Source organism: Microcaecilia unicolor, chromosome 2, assembly GCF_901765095.1.
Source record: "Microcaecilia unicolor chromosome 2, aMicUni1.1, whole genome shotgun sequence".
In the NCBI taxonomy this organism is placed as follows: Eukaryota; Metazoa; Chordata; class Amphibia; order Gymnophiona; family Siphonopidae; genus Microcaecilia; species Microcaecilia unicolor.
This window is the reverse complement of record NC_044032.1, coordinates 250,856,715-250,880,721: the sequence shown is the minus strand read 5'-3', so window position 1 is coordinate 250,880,721 and position 24,007 is coordinate 250,856,715. Positions and strand designations below refer to the sequence as shown.

The 24,007-nt window shown below is 42.8% G+C and overlaps 1 protein-coding gene across 1 annotated transcript in view; it reads left to right on the top strand.

The window, feature by feature from the left end:
* Nucleotides 1–24,007, top strand: part of LOC115461979 (extracellular calcium-sensing receptor-like) — a 77,474-nt gene that overhangs the window by 27,423 nt on the left and 26,044 nt on the right. The window contains exon 3 of the mRNA XM_030192029.1: nucleotides 14,744–14,971. Coding sequence (XP_030047889.1) covers nucleotides 14,744–14,971 — 228 coding nt within the window. The remainder of the gene's footprint in view (nucleotides 1–14,743; nucleotides 14,972–24,007) is intronic.

Sequence of the window (24,007 nt, the reverse complement as noted above, 5' to 3'; positions counted from 1 at the left end):
GAGGATGTGTCTCCAGGAGCTTCTGTCCAGGAGGAAAGGGTTAGGACAGCTGCTGCAGTTGGTGATTCAAGCTGTAGTTGGTGATTCAATTATTAGGCATGTAAACAGCTGGGTGGCTGGGGAACATGATGATCACCTGGTCACTTGCCTGCCTGGTGCAAAGGTGGTGGACCTCATGCCTCACCTAGATAGGATTTTAGAAAGTGCTGGGAAGGAGCCAGCTGACTTGGTACATGTGGGTACCATAGGAAAATGTGGTAGGGAGGTTCTGGAAGCCAAATTTAGGCTCCTAGGTAGAAAGCTGAAATTCAGATTCTCCAGGGTAGCATTTTCAGAAATGCTCCCCGTTCTATGCTCAGGACCCAAGAGGCACGCAGAGCTCCGAAGTCTCAATGCACAGTTGAGATGATGGTGCAGGGATGAGGGATTTAGATTTCTTAGAAACTGGGAAACATTCTGGGGTAGGATAGGCTCCACCTTAACCAGGATGGAACCAGGCTGCTGCCATCAACATTTAAAAAGAGACAGAGCAGCTTTTAAACTAGAAATTGGGGGAAGGCCGAAAGTCACTCAAAAGTGCATGGTTTGGAACAAGGCATTTTTAGAAGATATCACCATAACAGGGAACATAGGGCATCCCGATATTGAGGTTGCAATTGAAGCCATAGTAGATCAGGTGCCTTTAGTCATGGCCAAGTGGTTAAGGCAATAGACTTAAAATCCATTGGGTTCTCCCTGCAAAGGTTCAAACCCTGCTGACTAGGGAACAGCAAATTTGTCTTTTTGGAGTAGCCTAGTGGTTAGTGCAGTGGACTTTGATCCTTTGAAATTGGGTTCAATTCCCACTTAACCCTCCATTGCCTCAGGTACAAAAGGTACCTGTATATACTATGTAAACCATTTTGAATGTAGTTACTACTACTACTACTTATCATTTCTATAGTGCTACTAGATGTACGCAGCGCTGTACACTTGAACATGAAAAGACAGTCCCTGCTCGACAGAGCTTACAATCTAATTAGGACAGACAAACAGGACAAATTAAGAGATAAGAGAATATTAAAAGTGAGGATGATAAAATAAGGGTTCTGAACAAGTGAATAAGGGTTAGGAGTTAAAAGCAGCATCAAAAAGGTGGGCTTTTAGCTTAGATTTGAAGACGGCCAGAGATGGAGCTTGACATACCAGCTCAGGAAGTCTATTCCAGGCATATGGTGCAGCAAAATAAAAAGAACGGAGTCTGGAGTTTGCGGTGGAGGAGAAGGGTGCAGATAAGAGAGATTTACCCAGTGAACGGAGTTCCCAGGGAGGAGTGTAGGGAGAGATGAGAGTGGAGAGGTACTGAGGAGCTGCAGAGTGAATGCACTTATAAGTCAATAAGAGGAGTTTGAACTGTATGCGGGAACGGATAGGGAGCCAGTGAAGTGATTTGAGGAGAGGGCTAATATGAGCATAGTGACACTGGCGGAATATTAGTCGTGCAGCAGAATTTTGAACAGATGGAAGAGGAGAGAGATGGCTAAGTGGGAAACCTGTGAGAAGCAAATTGCAATAGTCTAAGCGAGAGGTGATAAGAGTGTGGATGAGGGTTCTGGTAGTGTGCTCAGAAAGGAAAGGGCGAATTTTGGTGATATTATAGAGAAAGAAATGACAGGTTTTAGCAGTCTGCTGAATATGTGCAGAGAAGGAGAGGGAGGAGTTGAAGATGACCCCAAGGTTATGAGCTGATGAGACAGGAAGGATGAGAGTATTATCCACAGAAAAAGAGAATGGGGGAAGAGAAGAGGTTGGTTTAGGGGTTGCAAAAAACCACAGAAAGGCGGTATGTCAAGTCCAATTCCCTTTCTCTTAAATAAAGAGCAGACAGATTTTCAAGATTGCAAATTAACACTGTCAACTGCTGAGCAAGTTGTGAATAGGAACAACAAACATTGTTCGAAATGTTAATGCCAGAAGCCTAAGAAATAAGATGGAGAGTTAGAATATATTGCATTAAATTAAAAAAATAGATATAATAGGCATCTCTGAGACCTGGTGGAAGGAAGATAATCAGTGGGACCATGGTACAATTATATTGCAGTGATAGGGTGTATCCAATTGGTAGAGGGTGTCAGCAGGTCCCCCTTCCGTACTTTGGCCCAGGTTGACCCTGCTTAGCAGATATGCTTCAATGCTGATCTTTCTCCCTCACAACACCAGTTAATTCCAGTTCTCTGCCCCTTCAGCCACAGCTTCCTCGAGTGACTGCTCCTTTAGCTTGCCATTTAATGATAACCCCAACAAACGGACAGAAACTCCAGCAGTCTTATAATAAAGGGGTTCACTTTTATTTACATCAGTTCAGTTGTAGTGACTTCAGCAACACAGTACAACGATCTCACTTTAAAGTCTTTGACAAGTTTCACGTTCACAATGCCAGACAGAGATTTCATGTTAATGTGCTGAGCTTAGTCCAATGACCTCTAATACCATCTTCTTCTTCTTCTCAGTTAGTCACTAATTATCAGGTTAAACATCAGTACCTTACAACACACAGTATTTAACTTCTCGTACCCTTAACCTTCTTAATTACTTGCTGCCACAGGTTTCTTCCCAGCTGCATCAATTCTGTCTTCCCCCTTCCAGACAGTTGAGGAAATACCTTAGCCAAGAAACTCCTCACCTTAGCACCAGCAGTCTGTGCAAATGCAGCCACCTCCATCCTCTCCTCCTCATTCTCCTCCCTTTTATCCCATTCCATCTCTTCTACCTCCCCACAGGGCTCCCTCAGCTGCTCTTCATCACCCAGATTAGAGTCCATCTCCCAATCCTGCTCCTCCCCCTCCACTTCCTTTAAGTCCTGTATTGGGTCAGGTGCATTGTGGGAATCGTGGTTCCTAGGCTAATCCCTTATTCTAATCTGTCTCTTGACCACCAGAGGGCGCGTTCCTCGTCTATAAGGGATTTGCAAATGTCTCTTAATCTCTCTCCGGGGCTGCTCTCGCTTTCCTTGAGGCCGTCTTCTCAGTAACCCCTTATTAAAGAGGGCCTTGAATCAAATAGACTAAAAATTGTGCAGGATACAAAACGCATCTTAGAATCCATATGGATAGAAATTCCATGTGTAAAGGGGATAAGGATAGTGATAGGAATGAACTACCTTCCACCTGGCCAGGATGAACAGACTGATGTAGAAATGTTATCAGAAATTAGGGAGGCTAACAAACTGGGCAACATAATAGTAATAGGTGATTTCAATTACCCTGTTATTAACTGGGTAAATGTAACATCAGAGTATGCTAGGGAGGTAAAATCCCTTGGTGAAATCAATAACTACTTTATGGAGCAGCTGGTTCAGGAATCAACAAGGGGGGGGTGGGATTTTAGACCTAGTTCTTAGTGAAGTGCATGATCTGGTGCAGGAGGTAATATTGCTGGGGCTGCTTGATAACAGTGATCATAATAAGATCAGGTTTGATATTGGCTCTGGAGTAAGTACACACAAGAAATCCAATACATTAGCATTTAACTTTCAGAAAGGAGACTATGATAAAATGAAAAGAAAGGCAAAAAAAATTTGAGGAGCAGCTGCAAAGGTCAAACATTTACATCAGATATGGATGCTGTTCAAAATACCATCCTGGAAGCCCAGACAAGACATATTCCATGTATTACAAAAGGAGGAAAGAAGAACAAACAATAGCTGGCATGGCTAAAAAGTGAGTTGAAGGAAGCTATTAGAGCTAAAAGAAAATGCTTCAGGAAATGGAAGAAGGCTCCAACTGAAAGTAATGGGAAACAGCATAAGGAATGGCAAGTCAAATGCAAAGCATTGATAAGGAAGGCACAGAGAGACTTTGAAAAGAAGATTGTGTTGGAGGCAAAAACATAGAATAATAACTGTTTTAGGTATGTTAGAAGCAAGAAGCTGGAAAAAGAATCAGTTGGACTGCTAGATGGGCAAGGAATAAAAGGGGCAATCAAGGAAATCAAGGCCATAGCGTAGAGATTAAATGAATTCTTTGCTTCTATCTTCACCGAGGAAGATGTTGGACAAATACTGGTGCCAGAAAAGGTATTCAATGCTGACGAGTTGGAGAAACTGAAACAAATCTCTATAAACATGGAAGATGTAATGGAGCAATTTAACAAACTGAAGAGTAGCAAATCGCCTGGACTGGATAGTATACATCCCAGAGTATTGATAGAATTGAAAAATGAACTTGCAGAACTATTGTTAGTAATATGTAATTTATCTTTAAATCAAGTATGGTACAGGAAGATTGGAGAGTGACCATTGTAAAAACGATTTTTTTAAAAGGTTCCAAAGGTGATCTGGGAAATTATAGACCAATGAGCCTGACAAAATGCAGGACAAAATGGTAGAGACTTTTATAAGGAACAAAATTACAGAGCATATTCAAAAGCATTGGAGAGTCAAGGGATAGGAGGTAGTGTTCTATTGTGGATTAAAAACTGGTTAAAGGATAGAAAACAGAGAGTAGGATTAAATGGTCAATATTCTCAATGGAGAAGGGTAGTTAGTGGGGGTCCCCAGGGTCTGTGCTGGGACCACTGCTTTTTAACATATTTATAAATGACCTAGAGATGAGAGTAACTAGTGAGGTAATTAAATTTGCTGATGACACAAAGTTATTCAAAGTCATTAAATCGCAGGAGGATTGTGAAAAATTACAAGAGGACCTTACAAGACTGGGAGACTGGGCGTCTAAATGGAAGATGACATTAATGTGAGCAAGTGCAAAGTGATGCATGTGGGAAAGAGGAACCCGAATTATAGCTACATCAGGCAAGGTTCCACTTTAGCAGTCACAGACCAAGAAAGGGATCTAGCTGTCGTCGATGATACGTTGAAACCTTCTGCTTAGTGTGCTGCTGCGGCTAAGAGAGCAAATAGAATGTTAGGTATTATTAGGAAAGGAATGGAAAACAAAAATGAGGATGTTATAATGCCTTTGTATCCCTCCATGGTGCGACCACACCTCGAATATTGTGTTCAATTCTGGTCGCCGCATCTAAAAAAGGATATAGTGGAATTTAAAAACGTACAGAGAAGGGCAACAAAAATGATAAAGGGGATGGGATGACTTCCCTATGAGGAAAGACTAAGTGGCTAGGGCTCTTCAGCTTGGAGAAAAGGCGGCTGAGGGGAGATATGAAAGAGGTCTATAAAAGAATGAGTGGAGTGGAACGGGTAGACGTGAAGCGTCTGTTTACGCTTTCCAAAAATACTAGGACTAGGGGGCATGCGATGAAGCTACAATGTAGTAAATTTAAGACAAATCGGAGAAAATTTTATTCACTCGTGTAATTAAACTCTGAAATTCGTTGCCAGAGAGTGTGGTAAAAGCGGTTAGCTTAGTGGAGTTTAAAAAAGGTTTGGACGGCTTCCTAAAGGAAAAGTCCATAGACCATTATTAAATGGACTTGAGGAACATCCACTACTACTGGGATAAGCAGTATAAAATATTTTGTACTTTTTTGGGCTCTTGCCAGGTATTTGTGACCTGGATTGGGCTCTTGCCAGGTATTTGTGACCTGGATTGGCCACTGTTGGAAACAGGATACTGGGCTTGATGGACCTTTGGTCTGTCCCAGTATGGCAATACTTATGTGCTTATGTACTTATATACGAGACTCTGGCTTCACTGAAAAGGGGCTTCTCTCAGCTGATGTAAAAAGCCTGGGTGATGTGTGACCAGTGATGCATGTATATTATGATGTATAGTTTATTATTGCTTCTTCTCCTGGTCAAGAGACTCCTGGCTTTGCTTGAATGTAGTAATGCATGACCAGTGATGTAATTATTGTTTCTTTTCTACTATAGATACCTGTAGGTATTATTGTTTCTCTTAAGTTATATAGCTTAATCATTGTGTATATATCTTAATCATTGTGTATCTTAGACAATAATGTCTTATACAAAGTACATAAGCATCGCCATGCTGAGACAGGCCAGGGGTCCATCAAGCCCAGCACCCTGTCACCGACAGCGGCCAAAAGAACAAGCAATTTGTCCCGCCCATCCTAGAAATACTGTATTATTCCCTCGTCCATTCAATAACATTCTATGGCTTTTTCCTCCAGGATTTGTTTGCTTTATTTTTTTTGTCTACTAGATTGTAAGCTCTTTGAGCAGGGACTGTGTTTCTTCTATGTTTGTGCAGCGCTGCGTACGCTTTGTAGCGCTATAGAAATGCTAAATAGTAGTAGTAGTAGTAGTATACACTCTCCATTTGAAGTGAACTTCTAATAAAAGTCTCATTTACCTAGTACGAATCCAAAAGAATCCACAGTAATTATTGGTAGTCCTTGTCAGTGAGGCAGGCTATAAAACCAGGTCAGTACAGTGGCTCACACAAACAATTCAATTTTGTCAAACTTTTCAGATTTCAGGTCTTCCTTAATCTTAGAACCTTTCTTATACAGGTTCTCAACTTTGAAGCAGAGGCATAGCCAGGTTTTGCTGTCAGGGGGAGCAGACTTTTGTAAATTAGGCGCTGGTCAGTGTCCGACAGGCGGCAGTGCCGGTATTGTTGCTCAGGTGCAGTGACTGTGGCCGGCAATGATTAATACAGGATGCCTCTGCTGCATCCCACATACAAGGAAACTGGAAGTTACATCAGAAGGCAGGAGGTAGCAGAGGTCCTTGCAGCCTGTCTTAACTGCAAGTAAAATTATTCAAATTGTGACCATCACCTCAGGAATACTCCTTTCACCAGTAGAAACTTTGCTTAAATCAGATGGGCTTTTGTTTGTGTGGTGACTCTACAGGATGTGGAGCCCATTAGTCCTGAGCATTTTTATTTTTGGTGACAAGAGCCACCAAAGGTAGCCCTTGCCCCAGAGCCTACTTTCAAATAGGGCCAGACAGTTTATGAAATAACACAAAACCCTGCAAAAAGACACTAAAATGTATACACCATAGCAGTGTACCACAGCATAGCAGTCCTAATCCATTTATGAAAAGCTAGTACTACAAATATTACACTGGGCCCTAAAGCACCGGCTACTGGGAAACTGGAACAAGCTGGACTGTTACAGATTCTTACACAGACACCACACACTAGTAGTATCCTTCACCTCAGCTGCACATGTAGAACATGGACAAACCCTCACCTGATAGGGGACCGCAAGAAACATGTAGACAAAAACTGAAATGGAGACCCCTCCTCCCCTCAAGAAATCCAGACTATAAGCAGGGCAATATTGGTAAAAGAGAAACAGAAACGTATTGTCCCCTGTACTTTGCAAAATAAAAATAGAAAAAATTGTACATTTTACAAAGCAGGCACATCTCAGTCCTTAAAGTATTACATTAAATGTATCTTCTACCTTTGTTGTCTAGGAATTTTATTTTTCTAATTAGGCTCCCTTTCTGTCACCCTCTAGTCTCTTTTTCACTTCTCATCTACCTATTGGATTTTCCTAACTTCTTCTCATTCTCTTTCCAACATTCCCATTGCCCACCCCCCATCCTCTGTATGCACCCTCTAAATTTTCACTACCCTCCACCAGTGGCGTAGCCAAGGGTGGGCCCAGGTGGGCCCAGGCCCACCCACTTTGGGCTTAGGCCCACCCAGTAACAGTACACCTATGATGTGGCTGGCAGGGATCCCCAAGCTCCACCAGCCGAAATCCCCCAACAACTGTCCCTCCTGCACACCTGCAGCGAGCAGTGACTGATACATACTGTAAGCACCAGCCCCGCTGCCTTCCCTCTGATGTATTCCCGCCTTTGAGGAGACAGGAAGTTGCATCAGAGGGAAGGCTGTGGAGCCAACATGAGCAGTGTGTATTAGTTGCTGCTTGCTGCCGGTGAAAATCTGCTATTTAAAAGGTATGCGGGGGAGGGGGGATGTTTGAGAGACTATATGGCATGCAGGTGAGACTAAATTACTTGTGGGACAGGGCAGAGTTCTTCTGCCCACCCATCTTGGGCCAGGCCCACCCAAAATTGGGTGTCTGGCTACACCCCTGCCCTCCACTGCCTCCTATCCCCTCACCAGCACCATCCCTATCTCTCTTTCCTTCCCTTGCCTCCAGACCAGACCATTCTTCTATCTCTTACCCTATTCCCCATGTCCTATTGCCTGTCTTTCACCATCTTTTATCCCCATTTCCACCCTCACTCAACCATGTCAGAGACTCATACCCCTCCCCCGTATTCCCATCCCTTTTCATTGCCTCTCATCCTCTCCAGTCTTCCAGGTCATTCATATTTTGTCTCAACCTTTCCCCAAACGTCATCCCTTTTCTTTGCCCCTCTTCTCTTATCTCTCATTTCACACTCTCACTTATTCTCCCAACCCATTAACAAATACCTGTTCATAACTACCAATTGCCAACTACTCACTATCCCCTCAAAAGTCTCACTTCATCTTTTCTGTCTATAATTTCCTGTTCTGTTCCTCAGCCCTCATTCGATTGCCAAGTCCCAGCCATCTTCTGCTCTGTTCCCTTTCTTCCCACCCCCTAGTTCCATTCATCATCTTCTCTATTCTGCCCCCCCCCCGCCCCATCTTCAGCTCTGTTCCTCTTCTCCCCATCCCCAAGTGCCATCCATCTGCTACTCTATACCTCCTCCCCCCCTAAGTGCCATTCAACTTCTGCTGTTTCTAGATCTCCTCTCCAGTTGGCATTTTCTCTCACTCCATGTCCACCATCATTCCCTCTATGCAGTGGCGTAGGAAGGGGAGGGGACGGTGGGGCGGTCCACCCTGGGTGCACGCCGCTGGGGGGGTGTCAGCTCCGCTGGTTCCCTGCTCTCTCTGCCCCGGAGCAGGTTACTTCCTCTTCCGGGGCAGAGAGAGCAGGGAACCAGTGGAGCCGACGCAGCTCCCAGCGACATGCACTCGGGGCGGTTTGGCCCTCCCACCCATCCCTCGCCGCTTTCCCTCGTCACCTGACGCCTTCCCTCATAAGTACACGCTCCGGGGGGGGTGCGCTCCAGAGAGAGGAGGGTACGCTCTGGAGGGGGAGGGTGTGCCGTGCTGCACCCGGGGGGGGGGGGGGGTGCGCAGCGGCGACCTGCCCCGGGTGTCAGCTGCCCTCGCTACGGCACTGCCTCTATGTCCCTATCTTTCCTATAAAGCATCTCCCCTCTGTTCCTCTGTCTCTCCCTTCCCTTCATTCTGGTATTTCTCATCCTCCCTTCCCTTACTCACAGTCTGGCATCTTTTACTCTTCCTTTCCCCCGGGTCTGGTATTTATCATCCTTTCTTCTTCCTCCTTCTCGCTAGTCCTCCAGTATTTCTATGGCTAACAGCAGCATCAGCAAGTAAAGCAAACTGCCTCTGGCTGGCCCCTCAAGCGTTTCTTCTGCTGTGTCTCACTCAAGGTTGCCAGGTGGAAAATTTTTTTCCCACCCAATCCAGCCCAAAACCCGCCCAAACTCAAACCCCGCCCCTGACACCCCCACCCCGCGTCATCACCCCGCCCCCGCTGTCATCGGCCCCGCCTCCCCCGTCATCGGCCCCGCCCAAAACGTCACTAACCCCGCCCAAAACGTCACTAACCCCGCCCCCGCGGCCGAAAAAAAAACCGCCCGAAAAACCGCGGAAAAGAAGAAAAAGAAGCCCAAAAAACCGCGACCCGCCGCGGGCAAAAATTTCCCGCAGCGGGTCGCGGAAAACCGCCCAATTGGGCGGGAAAACCGCCCACCTGGCAACACTGGTCTCACTTCCTCTGACACAACTTCCTGTGTCAGCGTAGGTGGGACACAGCAGAGGGAATGCTTGCATGGCTAGCCAGAGGCAGTTTGCTTTACTTGGTTATGTTGCTGGCAGGCATAGAAACACTGAAGGTCTGCCAAGGAGGAAAGCCCAAGAGAGAGATAGGGCTATGCAGGACAGGGGAAAGAGGGAGAAATGCTGGATTGCATGTTGTGCAACTCCCTGTGTGACCCTGTAGTGATGCCTAGGCCAGTGGTTCTCAACTTTTTTTCAGTCAGGACACACATGATGGATGATGCTTGCATCCATTACACACTGCGCACACAATCCTCATGGAACTTGGTCTGATACAGTACATCAGTTCTTATATATTAAATGTAAACATGTTCTGTGTCCACAAAAACCTTATCTCCCCCACAACAACAGGTGCAGATTATAACTAGCACATTTCCTCCATGCAAATTACCATACAAAAACGTTTTTTAAAAATATGGTATCACATCATCTCAATAATAGTGAAATAAATCCCTTCACTATCAGGCACATTGTGAAATAACACAAAACCTGAAAAAATCTTAACTCGACATACATGTAGCAAATCTGCTATAGAACGGTAGCACTGATTTAAACAAGAATCCTACTTAACAAGCAACACTACAAATATTTTATGGGGCCTTAGAACACCAATACATCTACTACTGGTAAAACTGAATAAGTGGGACTGCTACAGAGTTGTACGCAGAAACTACTTGCCCACAGAGTACCACACCTTGGTCACACACCAAATACAGAACAAGGGATCACAAATTAAAAATATAAAGATAAAAATTGAATTGAGAACCCCAAGAATTCAAACTAGGCATGTTCCACAACATCGAGAAATGAAAACACAAATGTATTTCCTCTTATACTGAAAAAAAATTACAAAGACATCTGTGTTGCACATTTCCCAAAGCTAATATATTCCAACAAATAAATTCAAAATAAACACTTTTTTCTACCTTTGTTATCTGGGTATTTTATTTTTTTCAAGCGTGTTGGTCCCAGTTTCTTCTTTTGTTTTCCTGTCTTCTGCTCTCCAGTGGGTGTGGTCCATTTGTCCTTTCTCCACTTTCCTCTTCTATTCCCTCAATATATCAGTCTCTGACACATTTCCTCTATCTTTGTTTTCTCTCTCCCCCTCAGATTTTGTCTTCTCACTCTTCAGTCCTCCACCTATATTTCACTTACCAGTACCTATCAACTTTCCATCTTCTCCTCTCACCCCTACCTCTCTTGTCTCACTCCTTCCCTGGCCTCATATTCCCTTCTCTTTCACCCACTCCCCATTATACAATTCTTTATTTACCATCCTCCTCTCACTCATGTCTCCTTGAGAACTACCATTGTCTTTCCCCACATTGTTCCACCATGCCAATATCTCCCCTCCCTCTCCCTTACACCCTTGTAGCCTAGCATCTCAATGTTCCCCAAACCCCTCTCTCTCCTATGGTCCAGCATTTCCCTATCCCCTCTCCCTGTCCTCTCCACCCCTATGGTTCAGCAATTCCCTGTTGCCTTTCTCCCCCTTTCCTCCTTATTGTGCCAGGAGACATGGCTACACAAATCCCTAATGCCGTGAGCCTTCCAGTTGGTATAGGCAGCAAACTGCACATCAGAAGTGAAAGCCTGCTAAGTGTGGTTTTCTGCGTATACGATCCAGGAAGGAGCAAGCCATCAGGGTTTTTGTAGCTGCATCTGTGGGTCCAGCATGTCTCCCCTTCTCTTACTCACTTTTCCTCCTCATCCTATGGTCCACCATCTTCCTCCTCTCTTCCTACTTTCCATCTTTATAACACCAGGCTTCCCAAGGCAGATTACAACAGTTAACTTGAACCCATCAAGAAACAGGATATCCCCACTGAAATTTGGCCATCTGTATTATATAGAACAGTGTAGAAAAATGAGTACAAAATACAGTGTTTATTAGTGCTGTTTCTACCAGCTACAATAATTTTAAAGCTGTTTTAGTGATATTTAATTGTTATTTCATTTTATTTACATCTACGTATGGGAAGCTTTCAAATAAATTGAAAAGCTATATTATCCTCCACCTTTTAAGGCATTGCCTATCCAACTAGAACAGCTTTAGACTTTTTACAGGTGGACCACACATAGGCAGTCCCTTATTTCTAATGATCTTTTGGCTATTGTTTTCAATAGCGTTTACTATTGTTTTGGGTCAAAGGTCTAAATAGCCTCCCCTGTCTCCCACTTTATCTAATCTCCTTGCCTTTAACCCTGCCTCCCCCGTCTCCTGCTTTATCTAACCTCCTTGCATTCAACCCCCCTCCCTCAGTCCAGCACCACTTTCCGTTTCCCCTCTCTCTCCTCCCCGAGTCCAGCACTGCTGTTTCCCCCTCTCTATCTCCACCCCCCTGAGTCCAGCACTACTTTGTTTCCCCCTCTCTCTCCTCTGAGTCCAGCACCACTTTGTTGACCCCCTCTCTCTCTCTCCCCCCCTTGAGTCCAGCACCACTTTGTTGTCCCCTCTCTACCCCCCCCAAGTCTGGCACCACTTTGTTTCCCCCCCCCCCCCCGTCCCCCTGAGTGCAGCACTGCTTTTGGTGTCCCCCCCGGACCGTCAAACCTGCTTCATTTAACAGCCCCTGCAACGATAGCACATTACCAGAGCCAGTGTCAGATCCTTCCCTCTACCACATCTTGCTGTAGCTCAGACACTTCCTGTCTGCGTGAGGGTGGGACTCGTGACGCAAGAAGAGCGAAGGATCTGACATCTGACACCGGCCCGACTCAATCAAGCAGTTTGTTGTTGCTGCAGGAGCTGTTACACTTGACAATTTGGGCGGGGGTGGGGGGTGGGGGAGGAAGAGGGAGAACAGAGAGTGGTGTTGGACTTGGGGAGAGAAAAGCGTGCTGTGGAATGGTACAGTGGGGTGGGAGAAAGGTACAATTTTTTTTTAATGTGCCAGCCCCGCCGAACCCCGGCTCAAAACTCAATAGGCACCATTTTTTTAAAGAATCCGTTTGGGGGAGCCGCTCCCCCTGCGCCCCCTAGCTACGCCAGTGCTCGGAAGCTCAGCTATTTCCTGTCTCCATTGTCTTCTGTGTGATCAAATTTAAACAGACAGTTCTCTCAGAGGCTGATGCTCAAAATTAACACTGGTACTAAAAAGGGTCTAGCGCTGGATTAGCATGCATGTTATTGTGCACCGAATGCTCTAATGGTTTCTGTGCAAGTGCTGAAACCATTAGTGCAGACTGCATTTAAATGCAATTAAATGCAGACATTATACACCCCGAACCAATGCCCCCTTCCTGTAAAATATTTCCAAGCACATTTAGCATGGTAAACGTTTTGCCAGGTCTGGGGCAGCGTTGGAAGGGTTGGTAGTTAGAAGAGGTGTCTAGCAGCACCCCTTCTGTCCTTCCAACTAACTGGCTCACCAAAAATATTGTCCTCCTGACTTGATCCTTCCCCTTTCCTCTTATATAAAAAAAATATGACCCAGTGATCCAGTGGCCACCCGAGCCCCCACCTTCCCTCCCTCCATTTATATGCCTTGTTGGTCCAGGGTCCTCCCCCTGTCTAGGCCAGGCCAGGCCTGGCCCGAACCCTCTTCTCCAAGTCACCCTGGTGGTCTAGCATCCCCGGTACCTTTATTTGGAAGCAGAGCAAAGCCCACTCGCTCCTGCTTCTCTGGGCCACCATCCTGAAAATATCAGTACCTCACCCTGCACAGTGCATCCTATGATACACTGGGTGGGGCCTAACTACTATATAATTATCCAAATAAGTCTCACTAATTATTGGCTCTTTTATCTCTAGGGTAGCAATTGAAAATCAGCTCTAAAGATGAAGTAATAAAGTTCAATCATTTTAGTGCATTTTCATGTTTGAGAAATAATTTTATATATACTTTTTTTCATACATTTACATGGAAATTATTTTAAATTATTGTGCTGTTTTAACATTCATATTTTCTGCTAACTGCCTTACTACATTTGGTAGTAATTTTAGCATAGAAAAAAAATGAACACTACAGTGGGCATTATCCGCTGGATTCTATATATGACACCTGAAAATCCGTGAGGAAACCAAGGTGTATTCTATAATAATGTGCATAACTTAACTGGTTAACCAGCTAATCAACGCTGTTAATTGGATGTTAAACAATTATCAGCACTAATTGGCATTAATTGAGATTTACGCACAAATCTCGCTAATGTAGCCTGCCTAAATTCTAAGTCACATAGTTGAAAAGGGGGGCTTGACCATGGGTGGGACATGGGGGGTTTCTACAATCAATTCGCATTATTATAGAATACACACGATCTGCGCCTAATTTAGGCGTACAGATTTACACCAAGTAAAGCATGGCCTAAATGGATGCAACCAAATTTAGTCACATGATGAGCCGCTCAACATATTCTATATACTGTACAGAAATTTAAGTCTATTTTATAAAGTTTTGGCATACTTAAGAGAATACGCCTAGGCGTAATTATTTTCTGTGTGGATTTTTCAGGCGCCATATATAGAATCTAGCTATATGTGTGCTAAGGATGCTGCACCTTATAATATGGGGCCCGGAAAGGGTAGTAAATGCATAGAATGGCAGCCAGTGAATATGGCAGAAAGAAAAATAGCAAAACAAAATCAAGAAAGTATAGGTTAAGCACAGAGGATCCTCTGAAGAGTGGATAGGAGGATAAGGTCTATGTGATAGAGAAGCAAGAATGAGAGTAAATTGGTCTGATGGATTTTGTGTGCCATTATTTCTATGTTCTATATTTGGTACTATGATAGAACAATCCACTTTTGTATTCAGCATTGCAGATAGTGACTGAGATCAATACCATGTATATGAGATGAACTTATTTAAAAAAAAAAAAAAAAAAGGAAGAGTATACCCACCAAAAGAAATGGGGACATCTGAATGGGTGATGATTTCATTGTGAAACATTTCTTGACAAGGCCAGTAAGGGTCATGCAGGAGTCAGTGATGGACTAGACAGTTCTTGATTGTATTCAGTTGTTCGTTTTTGTCCATCTCACTCAAATCCAGGTTCTCCATCAGTTGAAGCAAGTTAAATTCCATAACCCTGTTGGGGAGGAGGTATACTTCGATGAACGAGGGAGCACCCCTTCTGTCACTGAAATTGTGAACTGGCAACTCTCCCCCAGCGGTGCAAACAGATATGTGACAGTGGGCATCTATGAACACCTGACCCCAACTTTTTCCAGGCTGAAAATAAACAACAGCTTAATTCAGTGGGGAGGGGGATACCATGAGGTAACCTTCTACACATCCTCTTCAAGATCAAATTATATTTATGGAGGTGCAAACTTAAAATAGATACAAACACAGAATTAATAAAGGGATGAAACCTAAAAATCATGATAAAGCATCCTGACTTCAAATTCCCAGCAGATTCCAAAATGTAACTCATTTCCAGGTAAAAATTACTCTCCAAAGTCAACCCAGACTATAATATTTTGTGGACTTTTTATCCAGGAATTTGTCCAAACCTCTTTTCAATCTTATTATGTTGATCACCACATCCTCCAGCAACAGATTTCACAGCTTAATTATGCGCTGCATAGAACAAAAGTATTCTGCTGGTTATTAGTTCATGGTGTATCCTCTTGTGAAGTTTTTCAGTTTAAACATAAGTACATAAGTAATGCCACACTGGGAAAAGACCAAGGGTCCATCGAACCCAGCATCCTGTCCACGACAGCGGCCAATCCAGGCCAAGGGCACCTGGCAAGCTTCCCAAACATACAAACATTCTATACATGTTATTCCAGGAATTGTGGATTTTTCTCAAGTCCATTTAGTAGCGGTTTATGGACTTGTCCTTTAGGAAACCGTCTAACCCCTTTTTGAAACTCTGCCAAGCTAACCGCCTTCACCACGTTCTCCGGCAACAAATTCCAGAGTTTAATTATGCGTTGGGTGAAGAAACATTTTTTCAGATTTGTTTTAAATTTACTACACTGTAGTTTCATCGCATGCCTCCTAGTCCTAGTATTTTTGGAAACCATGAACAGACGCTTCATATCCACCTGTTCCACTCCACTCATTATTTTATATACCTCTATCATGTCTCCCCTCAGCCATCTCTTCTCCAAGCTGAAAAGCCCTAGCCTCCTTAGTCTTTCTTCATAGGGAAGTCGTCCCATCCCCGCTATCATTTTAGTCGCCCTTCGCTGCACCTTTTCCAATTCCACTATATCTTTCTTGAGATGCGGCGACCAGAATTGAACACAATACTCAAGGTGCGGTCGCACCATGGAGCGATACAATGGCATTATAACATCCTCACACCTGTTTTCTATACCTTTCCTAATAATACCCAACATTCTATGTGCTTTCCTAGCCGCAGCAGCACACTGAGCAGAAGGTTTCAGTGTATTATCGACGACGACACCCAGATCCCTTTCTTGATCCGTAACTCCTAACGTGGAACCTTGCATGACATAGCTATAATTCGGGTTCTTTTTTCCCACATGCATCACCTTGCACTTGCTCACATTAAACGTCATCTGCCATTTAGCCGCTCAGTCTCCCAGTCTCTCGTAAGGTCCTTCTGTAATTTTTCACAATCCTGTCGTGAGTTAACGACTTTGAATAATTTATTTCATCAGCAAATTTAATTACCTCGCTAGTTACTCCCATCTTTAAATCATGTATAAATATATTAAAAAGCAGCGGTCCTAGCACAGACCCCTGAGGAACCCCACTAACTACCCTTCTCCATTGTGAATACTGCCCATTTAACCCCACTCTATGTTTCCTATCCTTCAACCAGTTTTTAATCCACAATAGGACATTTCCTCCTTTCCCATGACCCTCCAATTTCCTCTGTAGCCTTTCATGAGGTACCTTGTCAAACGCCTTTTGAAAATCCAGATACACAATATCAACCGGCTCCCCTTTGTCCACATGTTTGTTTACTCCTCATGATTTTGTATACTTCTATCATATCATCTCTCAGTCATCTTATCTCCAAGTTGAAGAACCTTAACCTGTTTTGATTCTTTTTATAAGGGAGGTGGGATGCAGCTCACTGTGCCAAAAATATCAATATACCATCCACAGGATTTTTTCTTCTATGGTGACTCCTAGCTCAGGACCCAGCATTTTGTACCTGTGATCACTTTCCGCTTGATCACATTAAATTCCATTGGCAATTTACATGCAAAGTCTCACAAGATCTCCCAATCCTTTGACATTTAATGACCTTGAATAATTTCTGTCATTCACAGATTTGATCACCTCACTTGTTACCTCATCTTTTATGAATATTTTAAGCAGCACAGATTCTAGAAGAGACCCTTGGGGTTCTCCATTATCGATTCTTTTCCAGTAAATAATTGAACATTTAGTTCTATCCCTTGTATTCTGTATTTTAGCTAGTTTGCGATCCACAACAGTGCACTGACTCCTATCCCATGATTCTTTAGTTTCCTAAGGAGACCTTTATAAGAGACATGTGTCAAATACCTTGTGAAAATCAAACAATCCAAATATACCATTAGCCACTTGTTTGTTTCTACTGTCAAACAATCTAGAGTGGAATATTCAAATGGGATTTAACCAGGTAGGAAGACTTTTACCAGGTTACATCTTGCTGATCATGGCAAACCCGGATATTCAATGGCACTTTCCCAGAAAGCTGCTCAACACGAGTATCCAGGCAGACTGTCTCTGCACCAGGTAGTGCTGAAACAGTCCATGGGTAGAGTCGGGGCAACGCTGCAATGTACTCATTGCCAATATTTATTCCGCTAACTTAGGCCTGTTGGAATAATGTATTGTGTTTTACATGCATTGTCTGTCAGCAATGTTTTTTTTTCTTTCTCTGTGATTACTCTGTGACCTCTGATGTGAATTGCCTAGAGAGGTCACACCCATGCAACTTCCTGTGGGGATTAGGAACAGCACATGGAGCTCATGATCTCTCCTAAGCTGAGGATCTATGGTGTGAGCATCCATTACCATCTAAGCACATGGAAAGAGCTGATAAACCAAATGTATTATATTATGTATATATAAACCTGCTGAATATATATCTAACTACAAACTGTGAGTAAACAGATGTTTTGTTACTTCAACTTTAAAGTGACTCAGCAGTGAATTATTCTGGGGTGTATGTGAGAGAGATGAAGAAAAGAAATTAACATTTCAAAAGCTGAAGCTGTGTGTATAAAAATCTGCTAATTATTTACTACAAATAATCCAACAAAAGGGTTATGGGCCCAGCCCAGGAATTGAAAAAGGAAGAAGAGAAATATTACCAGGCAGTGAAAAAGCCAAATTTTTTCTCTTAAGTTTTAAAAGAAAGATTCAGTCTGTCTCTCTCTCCCCCCCCCCCCCACACCAAACAGAAAGCCGTGGCTGAGGGAGGAAATTCACCATTTTTCCACTCTCTCAAGATGCCTAAGTTAACTGAACATAATTATAAGCAATGGGAGCTAAGATTCGGATGTCTCCTTCAAGCAAAGAAATTAAGCATATGTTTAGACCAAAACAGAACAGCTGAAAATATGGCTGAATGGGACAATGCAAACTATTATGTGAAGTGCATGTTTTTTGAAGCACTCTCAGAGAAACAAGCCATATTGGTGGAGGCAAAAGATACAGCAAAGGAAATTTTAGATAAACTGAGAACTATGAACAGTGGTGGAAATAAGTATTTGATCCCTTGCTGATTTTGTAAGTTTGCCCACTGACAAAGACATGAGCAGCCCATAATTGAAGGGTAGGTTATTGGTAACAGTGAGAGATAGCACATCACAAATTAAATCCGGAAAATCACATTGTGGAAAGTATATGAATTTATTTGCATTCTGCAGAGGGAAATAAGTATTTAATCCCTCTGGCAAACAAGACCTAATACTTGGTGGCAAAACCCTTGTTGGCAAGCACAGCGGTCAGACGTCTTCTGTAGTTGATGATGAGGTTTGCACACATGTCAGGAGGAATTTTGGTCCACTCCTCTTTGCAGATCATCTCTAAATCATTAAGAGTTCTGGGCTGTCGCTTGGCAACTCGCAGCTTCAGCTCCCTCCATAAGTTTTCAATGGGATTAAGGTCTGGTGACTGGCTAGGCCACTCCATGACCCTAATGTGCTTCTTCCTGAGCCACTCCTTTGTTGCCTTGGCTGTATGTTTTGGGTCATTGTCGTGCTGGAAGACCCAGCCACGACCCATTTTTAAGGCCCTGGCGGAGGGAAGGAGGTTGTCACTCAGAATTGTACGGTACATGGCCCCATCCATTCTCCCATTGATGCGGTGAAGTAGTCCTGTGCCCTTAGCAGAGAAACACCCCCAAAACATAACATTTCCACCTCCATGCTTGACAGTGGGGACGGTGTTCTTTGGGTCATAGGCAGCATTTCTCTTCCTCCAAACACGGCGAGTTGAGTTCATGCCAAAGAGCTCAATTTTTGTCTCATCTGACCACAGCACCTTCTCCCAATCACTCTCGGCATCATCCAGGTGTTCACTGGCAAACTTCAGACGGGCCGTCACATGTGCCTTCCGGAGCAGGGGGACCTTGCGGGCACTGCAGGATTGCAATCCGTTATGTCGTAATGTGTTACCAATGGTTTTCGTGGTGACAGTGGTCCCAGCTGCCTTGAGATCATTGACAAGTTCCCCCCTTGTAGTTGTAGGCTGATTTCTAACCTTCCTCATGATCAAGGATACCCCACGAGGTGAGATTTTGCGTGGAGCCCCAGATCTTTGTCGATTGACAGTCATTTTGTACTTCTTCCATTTTCTTACTATGGCACCAACAGTTGTCTCCTTCTCGCCCAGCGTCTTACTGATGGTTTTGTAGCCCATTCCAGCCTTGTGCAGGTGTATGATCTTGTCCCTGACATCCTTAGACAGCTCCTTGCTCTTGGCCATTTTGTAGAGGTTAGAGTCTGACTGATTCACTGAGTCTGTGGACAGGTGTCTTTCATACAGGTGACCATTGCCGACAGCTGTCTGTCATGCAGGTAACGAGTTGATTTGGAGCATCTACCTGGTCTGTAGGGGCCAGATCTCTTACTGGTTGGTGGGGGATCAAATACTTATTTCCCTCTGCAGAATGCAAATAAATTCATATACTTTCCACAATGTGATTTTCCGGATTTAATTTGTGATGTGCTATCTCTCACTGTTACCAATAACCTACCCTTCAATTATGGGCTGCTCATGTCTTTGTCAGTGGGCACACTTACAAAATCAGCAAGGGATCAAATACTTATTTCCACCACTGTATGCAACTACATATGCAAAACAGCAACCAATTTGGTTGGCAGAGTTGAATGAAACCAAATTAAGGGATAAAAGTAAGTGTAATGATCACATTATGCATCTTATGTCTTCATTTCAAAAGCTAGAACTTTCTGGAATTCCCATGTGTGATGCATTGAAAAGAGCATTTCTTTTTACCTCACTATCAAAGAAATTTGATGTTTTTAGGTCTGTGAATGAAGCCATTGAAGGGCAATCGTTTGAACAGGCAGCATCAAAACTGAGGCAGGAATGCATAATTAATGATTCTGAGGAGATGTGTTCTCAAAGACAGTCAGAGAGAAATGAAACAAATTTCTTGGCAAAGAATAGAGGAAGGCGGAGCTATGGGAAAACTCCACCCAAGGGCAAGCTGATTTGCTACTCATGTGGAAAGGAGGGACATGTATCTAAATGGTGTAAGGAAACACAAAACACCCCCTCTAGCTCACCTAAGCCAATGGAACAAAAGAATTTTCCAAGCAGGAAGTGTACAAAGGACAATGATAAACATAAGAGCTTTCTAATGGCAGAAAAATCTTTGACTATGGTAAATAATAATTCAAATGAAAGTACTTGGATTTTGGATTCGGGGAGCACATGCCATTTAACCAATTGTAAGGATTTCTTTCAGGAAATGTGTCCAGAAGAAGGTATTCTTAATACTGCAAACGCAGGGACTGCTAAGATCCAAGCAAAAGGCATTGGATTCTTAAAATGCAAAGTGTCTAATGAAGTTAAAGAAATTCCTGTAAGTGATGTCTTGTATATTCCCCAAGCAGTTTGCAATATGCTTAGTGTATCTACATTAGATAAGAAGGGATTTGTGATTCATTTTGAAAACAGTAAGTGCACAATCTCTAAAAATGATGAAGTGTATGCTGAAGCTTTTATGCATAATGATATTTATAAACTGAGCATTTCAGGTGAAGACTCACATATGGCGCAAGTAAGGAAGAATGATGGTAAATGTAGCCTGGAAATCTGGCACCGCCGCCTGGGACATCGTGATTTTAAGGTGATCCAGGATCTTTACAGTAAGCAACTTGCTACAGGCATTGAAATAAGTGCAGATACTGGTAAAATGGAGAAATGCATAGACTGTGTTACTCAAAAAGGTGTGAGACCCTCATTTCCTGCATACACAGGAAGTAGGAGTAATAAAGTACTGGACTTAATACACAGTGACTTATGTGGACCGTTTAATATCCCATCATTGGGAAATAACAGATTTGTGCTAATATTCTTGGATGATTTCTCTAGATACTGTGTGGCCTATTTGCTGAAAGAAAAAAGTCAAGTCACAGACATGCTGAAGAAATACGTAGCCATGGTGAGCAATAAATTTGAAAGAAAACCAAAGGTTCTTCAGACCGACAATGGTGGTGAGTTCACTTCACAAAGCATGCGCACATTTCTAGAACAAGAAGGCATTCAGCATATCACAACAGTAGCTTATACACCAGAGCAAAATTCTGTTGCAGAGAGAAAATTTAGGTCACTTGTGGAAATGACCAGATGTATGCTGTCAGATAGCAATCTCCCTAAAAGACTATGGGGGGAAGCCATTCTCACAGCAGTGTACCTACAAAACAGAATGCCAACTAAAGGCGCTGAGCGCACACCACATGAGACATGGCATGGTAGGAAGCCAAACCTGTCACACATAAGAACATTTGGAAGTACAGCATATGCTCATGTACCAAAGCAAAGAAGGCATAAGCTGGATTCCACAACAGAAAGGGGCATTTTAGTTGGCTATGCTCCAGGACACAAAGGATATAGAATTTTGAATCTGAAAACTGGCATTGTTGGCATAAGACATGTTACATATTTTGATGAAAACAAAAGGGTTGATAAAGGCTGGATTATCCCAGATGAGCCTTATCATCCAGAATATGAAACTAGAACCATAATAGACATGCCAGTGTATATAAATGCCATACCAAGGCAGATGTCTGAAAGCAACTCACCTGTATCTAACGAGGAACAGGCAGAGGAAGCAGACACAGAAAGGATCATTGCAGAAGACAGTACAGTTGGAGAAGGGGAATCAATTGGAGAAGGACTCTCAGATTTAGAGGATGCGGAAAGGTCAGACCAACCTGTTGTCAGACGCTCATCCAGGGAAAACAAAGGTGTTCCACCCCCAAGACTGTCTTACCTAACAAAGTCAGCAGAAGCTCAAGAGCCCTTAACATGGGATGAGATTGAGAAAATGCCAGCAGAAGAAGCTGCTGAATGGTGTAAAGCTGCACAAGAAGAAATTGATGCATTGCATAAAAATAAAACTTGGATTCTTACAAAATTACCTCCTGGCAAGAAAGCTATAGGATGCAAATGGGTATTCAAGTTAAAAAGGAATGCACAAGGAAAAGTGGAAAGGTATAAAGCCAGATTAGTCGCAAAGGGATATCTTCAAAAATATGGAGAAGATTTTGATGAAGTGTTTGCACCTGTAGTGAAACACACGACAATTAGAACACTTCTGAGCATTGCAGTCTCAAAAGGCATGCAAGTCAACCACATTGATGTGAAAACAGCATTTCTTCATGGAGATATAACTGAAGACTTGTACATGGAACAGCCAACAGGTTTCATAAATACAAAACAAAGACAGCTAGTGTGTAAATTAAACAAAGGTCTTTATGGATTAAAGCAAAGTGCAAAATGTTGGAATGACAAATTGCATGAAATATTGACAAATTTAGGATTTAAGCAAGGTGAAGCAGATAAATGCTTGTACACTAGGTGCAGAAATGGTCAATATGCATACATTTTAGCTTTTGTTGATGATCTGCTCATTGCAAGCGAAAGTGAGCAAGAGTACAAGGACATTGTAAAATATTTAAACCTGAATGTTGAGATAAAAGAACTTGGTAATGTGTCATACTATCTTGGTATAGAAATTGAGAAACAAAATGATGGTTCTTATCTTCTAATATATTGTACAATCAGGGACTCAAATATACTACCGGAGCCTTCGTGTTATAAATTACAAATTTGCTCCAGACTGTTGAAATACAAAACTCTTTATTGAACACATGCGCTTCAAAACCTGCTCATGTGCATTTTAAAATCTGTAAATACACACACAACTCTCTTCTGTCTTTCATACCCATTCACTCCTGTATCGTGTCTGCTTAGTGACTCTATAAGCGTTTAAAGTTTTATACAACTTGCTGTTTTGAATATTATTGCACTGCACATTATATTTCACATTTTACATTCCTCAAATAAATATCACAGTGTTACACAAAATTAAAGGCAAACATCCTTTGTAATTCTGCTGTCTTTGATCTTCCAGTTTCCCTTTCTTACAATGTCTATTTTGAGGGTTTGCAAAAAGTCTCCAGTGCTTTCCTCAATAAATAAATGAGTCTGCTTTCAATACTCTTCAGGCACTACGTTGGAGGAATGAGTTACTCATGGTAAAATTTGCTGTGGTCCTTAACCAAACGTCGGTTCCTCTTATCTTCTAAGCCAGAAGCAGAAAATAAATGAGCTTATTGAAAGTTTAGGTATGCAAGATGCCCAAGTTGTAAGCACTCCCATGATCACTGATTTTCTGAAGGATGAAACAGTAAGAGAACCTTTACCAGATAACATCCAATATAGATCAGCCATAGGTAAGCTTTTATATCTGACTACCACATACAGGGCTGATATAGCAAATGCAGTAGGAATTTTGAGCAGAAGGGTCAGCTCACCTACCAAATCAGATTGGACTGCAGTTAAAAGGATGGTAAGGTATTTAAAAGGTACCATTGATTGTAAATTAAAGATTTCAGCCAATAGTAATCCAAAACTAATATGTTACTGTGATTCAGATTGGGCAGGGGATCATTCTGATTATAAATCCACAAGTGGATATGTGTTTATGTATGGAAATGTACAAATTTCTTGGGCCAGTCATAAACAAAGTATTGTGAATCTGTCTTCTACAGAAGCTGAATATGTGGCTGTATCAGAAGCATGCAGAGAACTGATGTGGATTGAAAAACTTTTGCTGGATTTTGGAATAGATGAACAGAG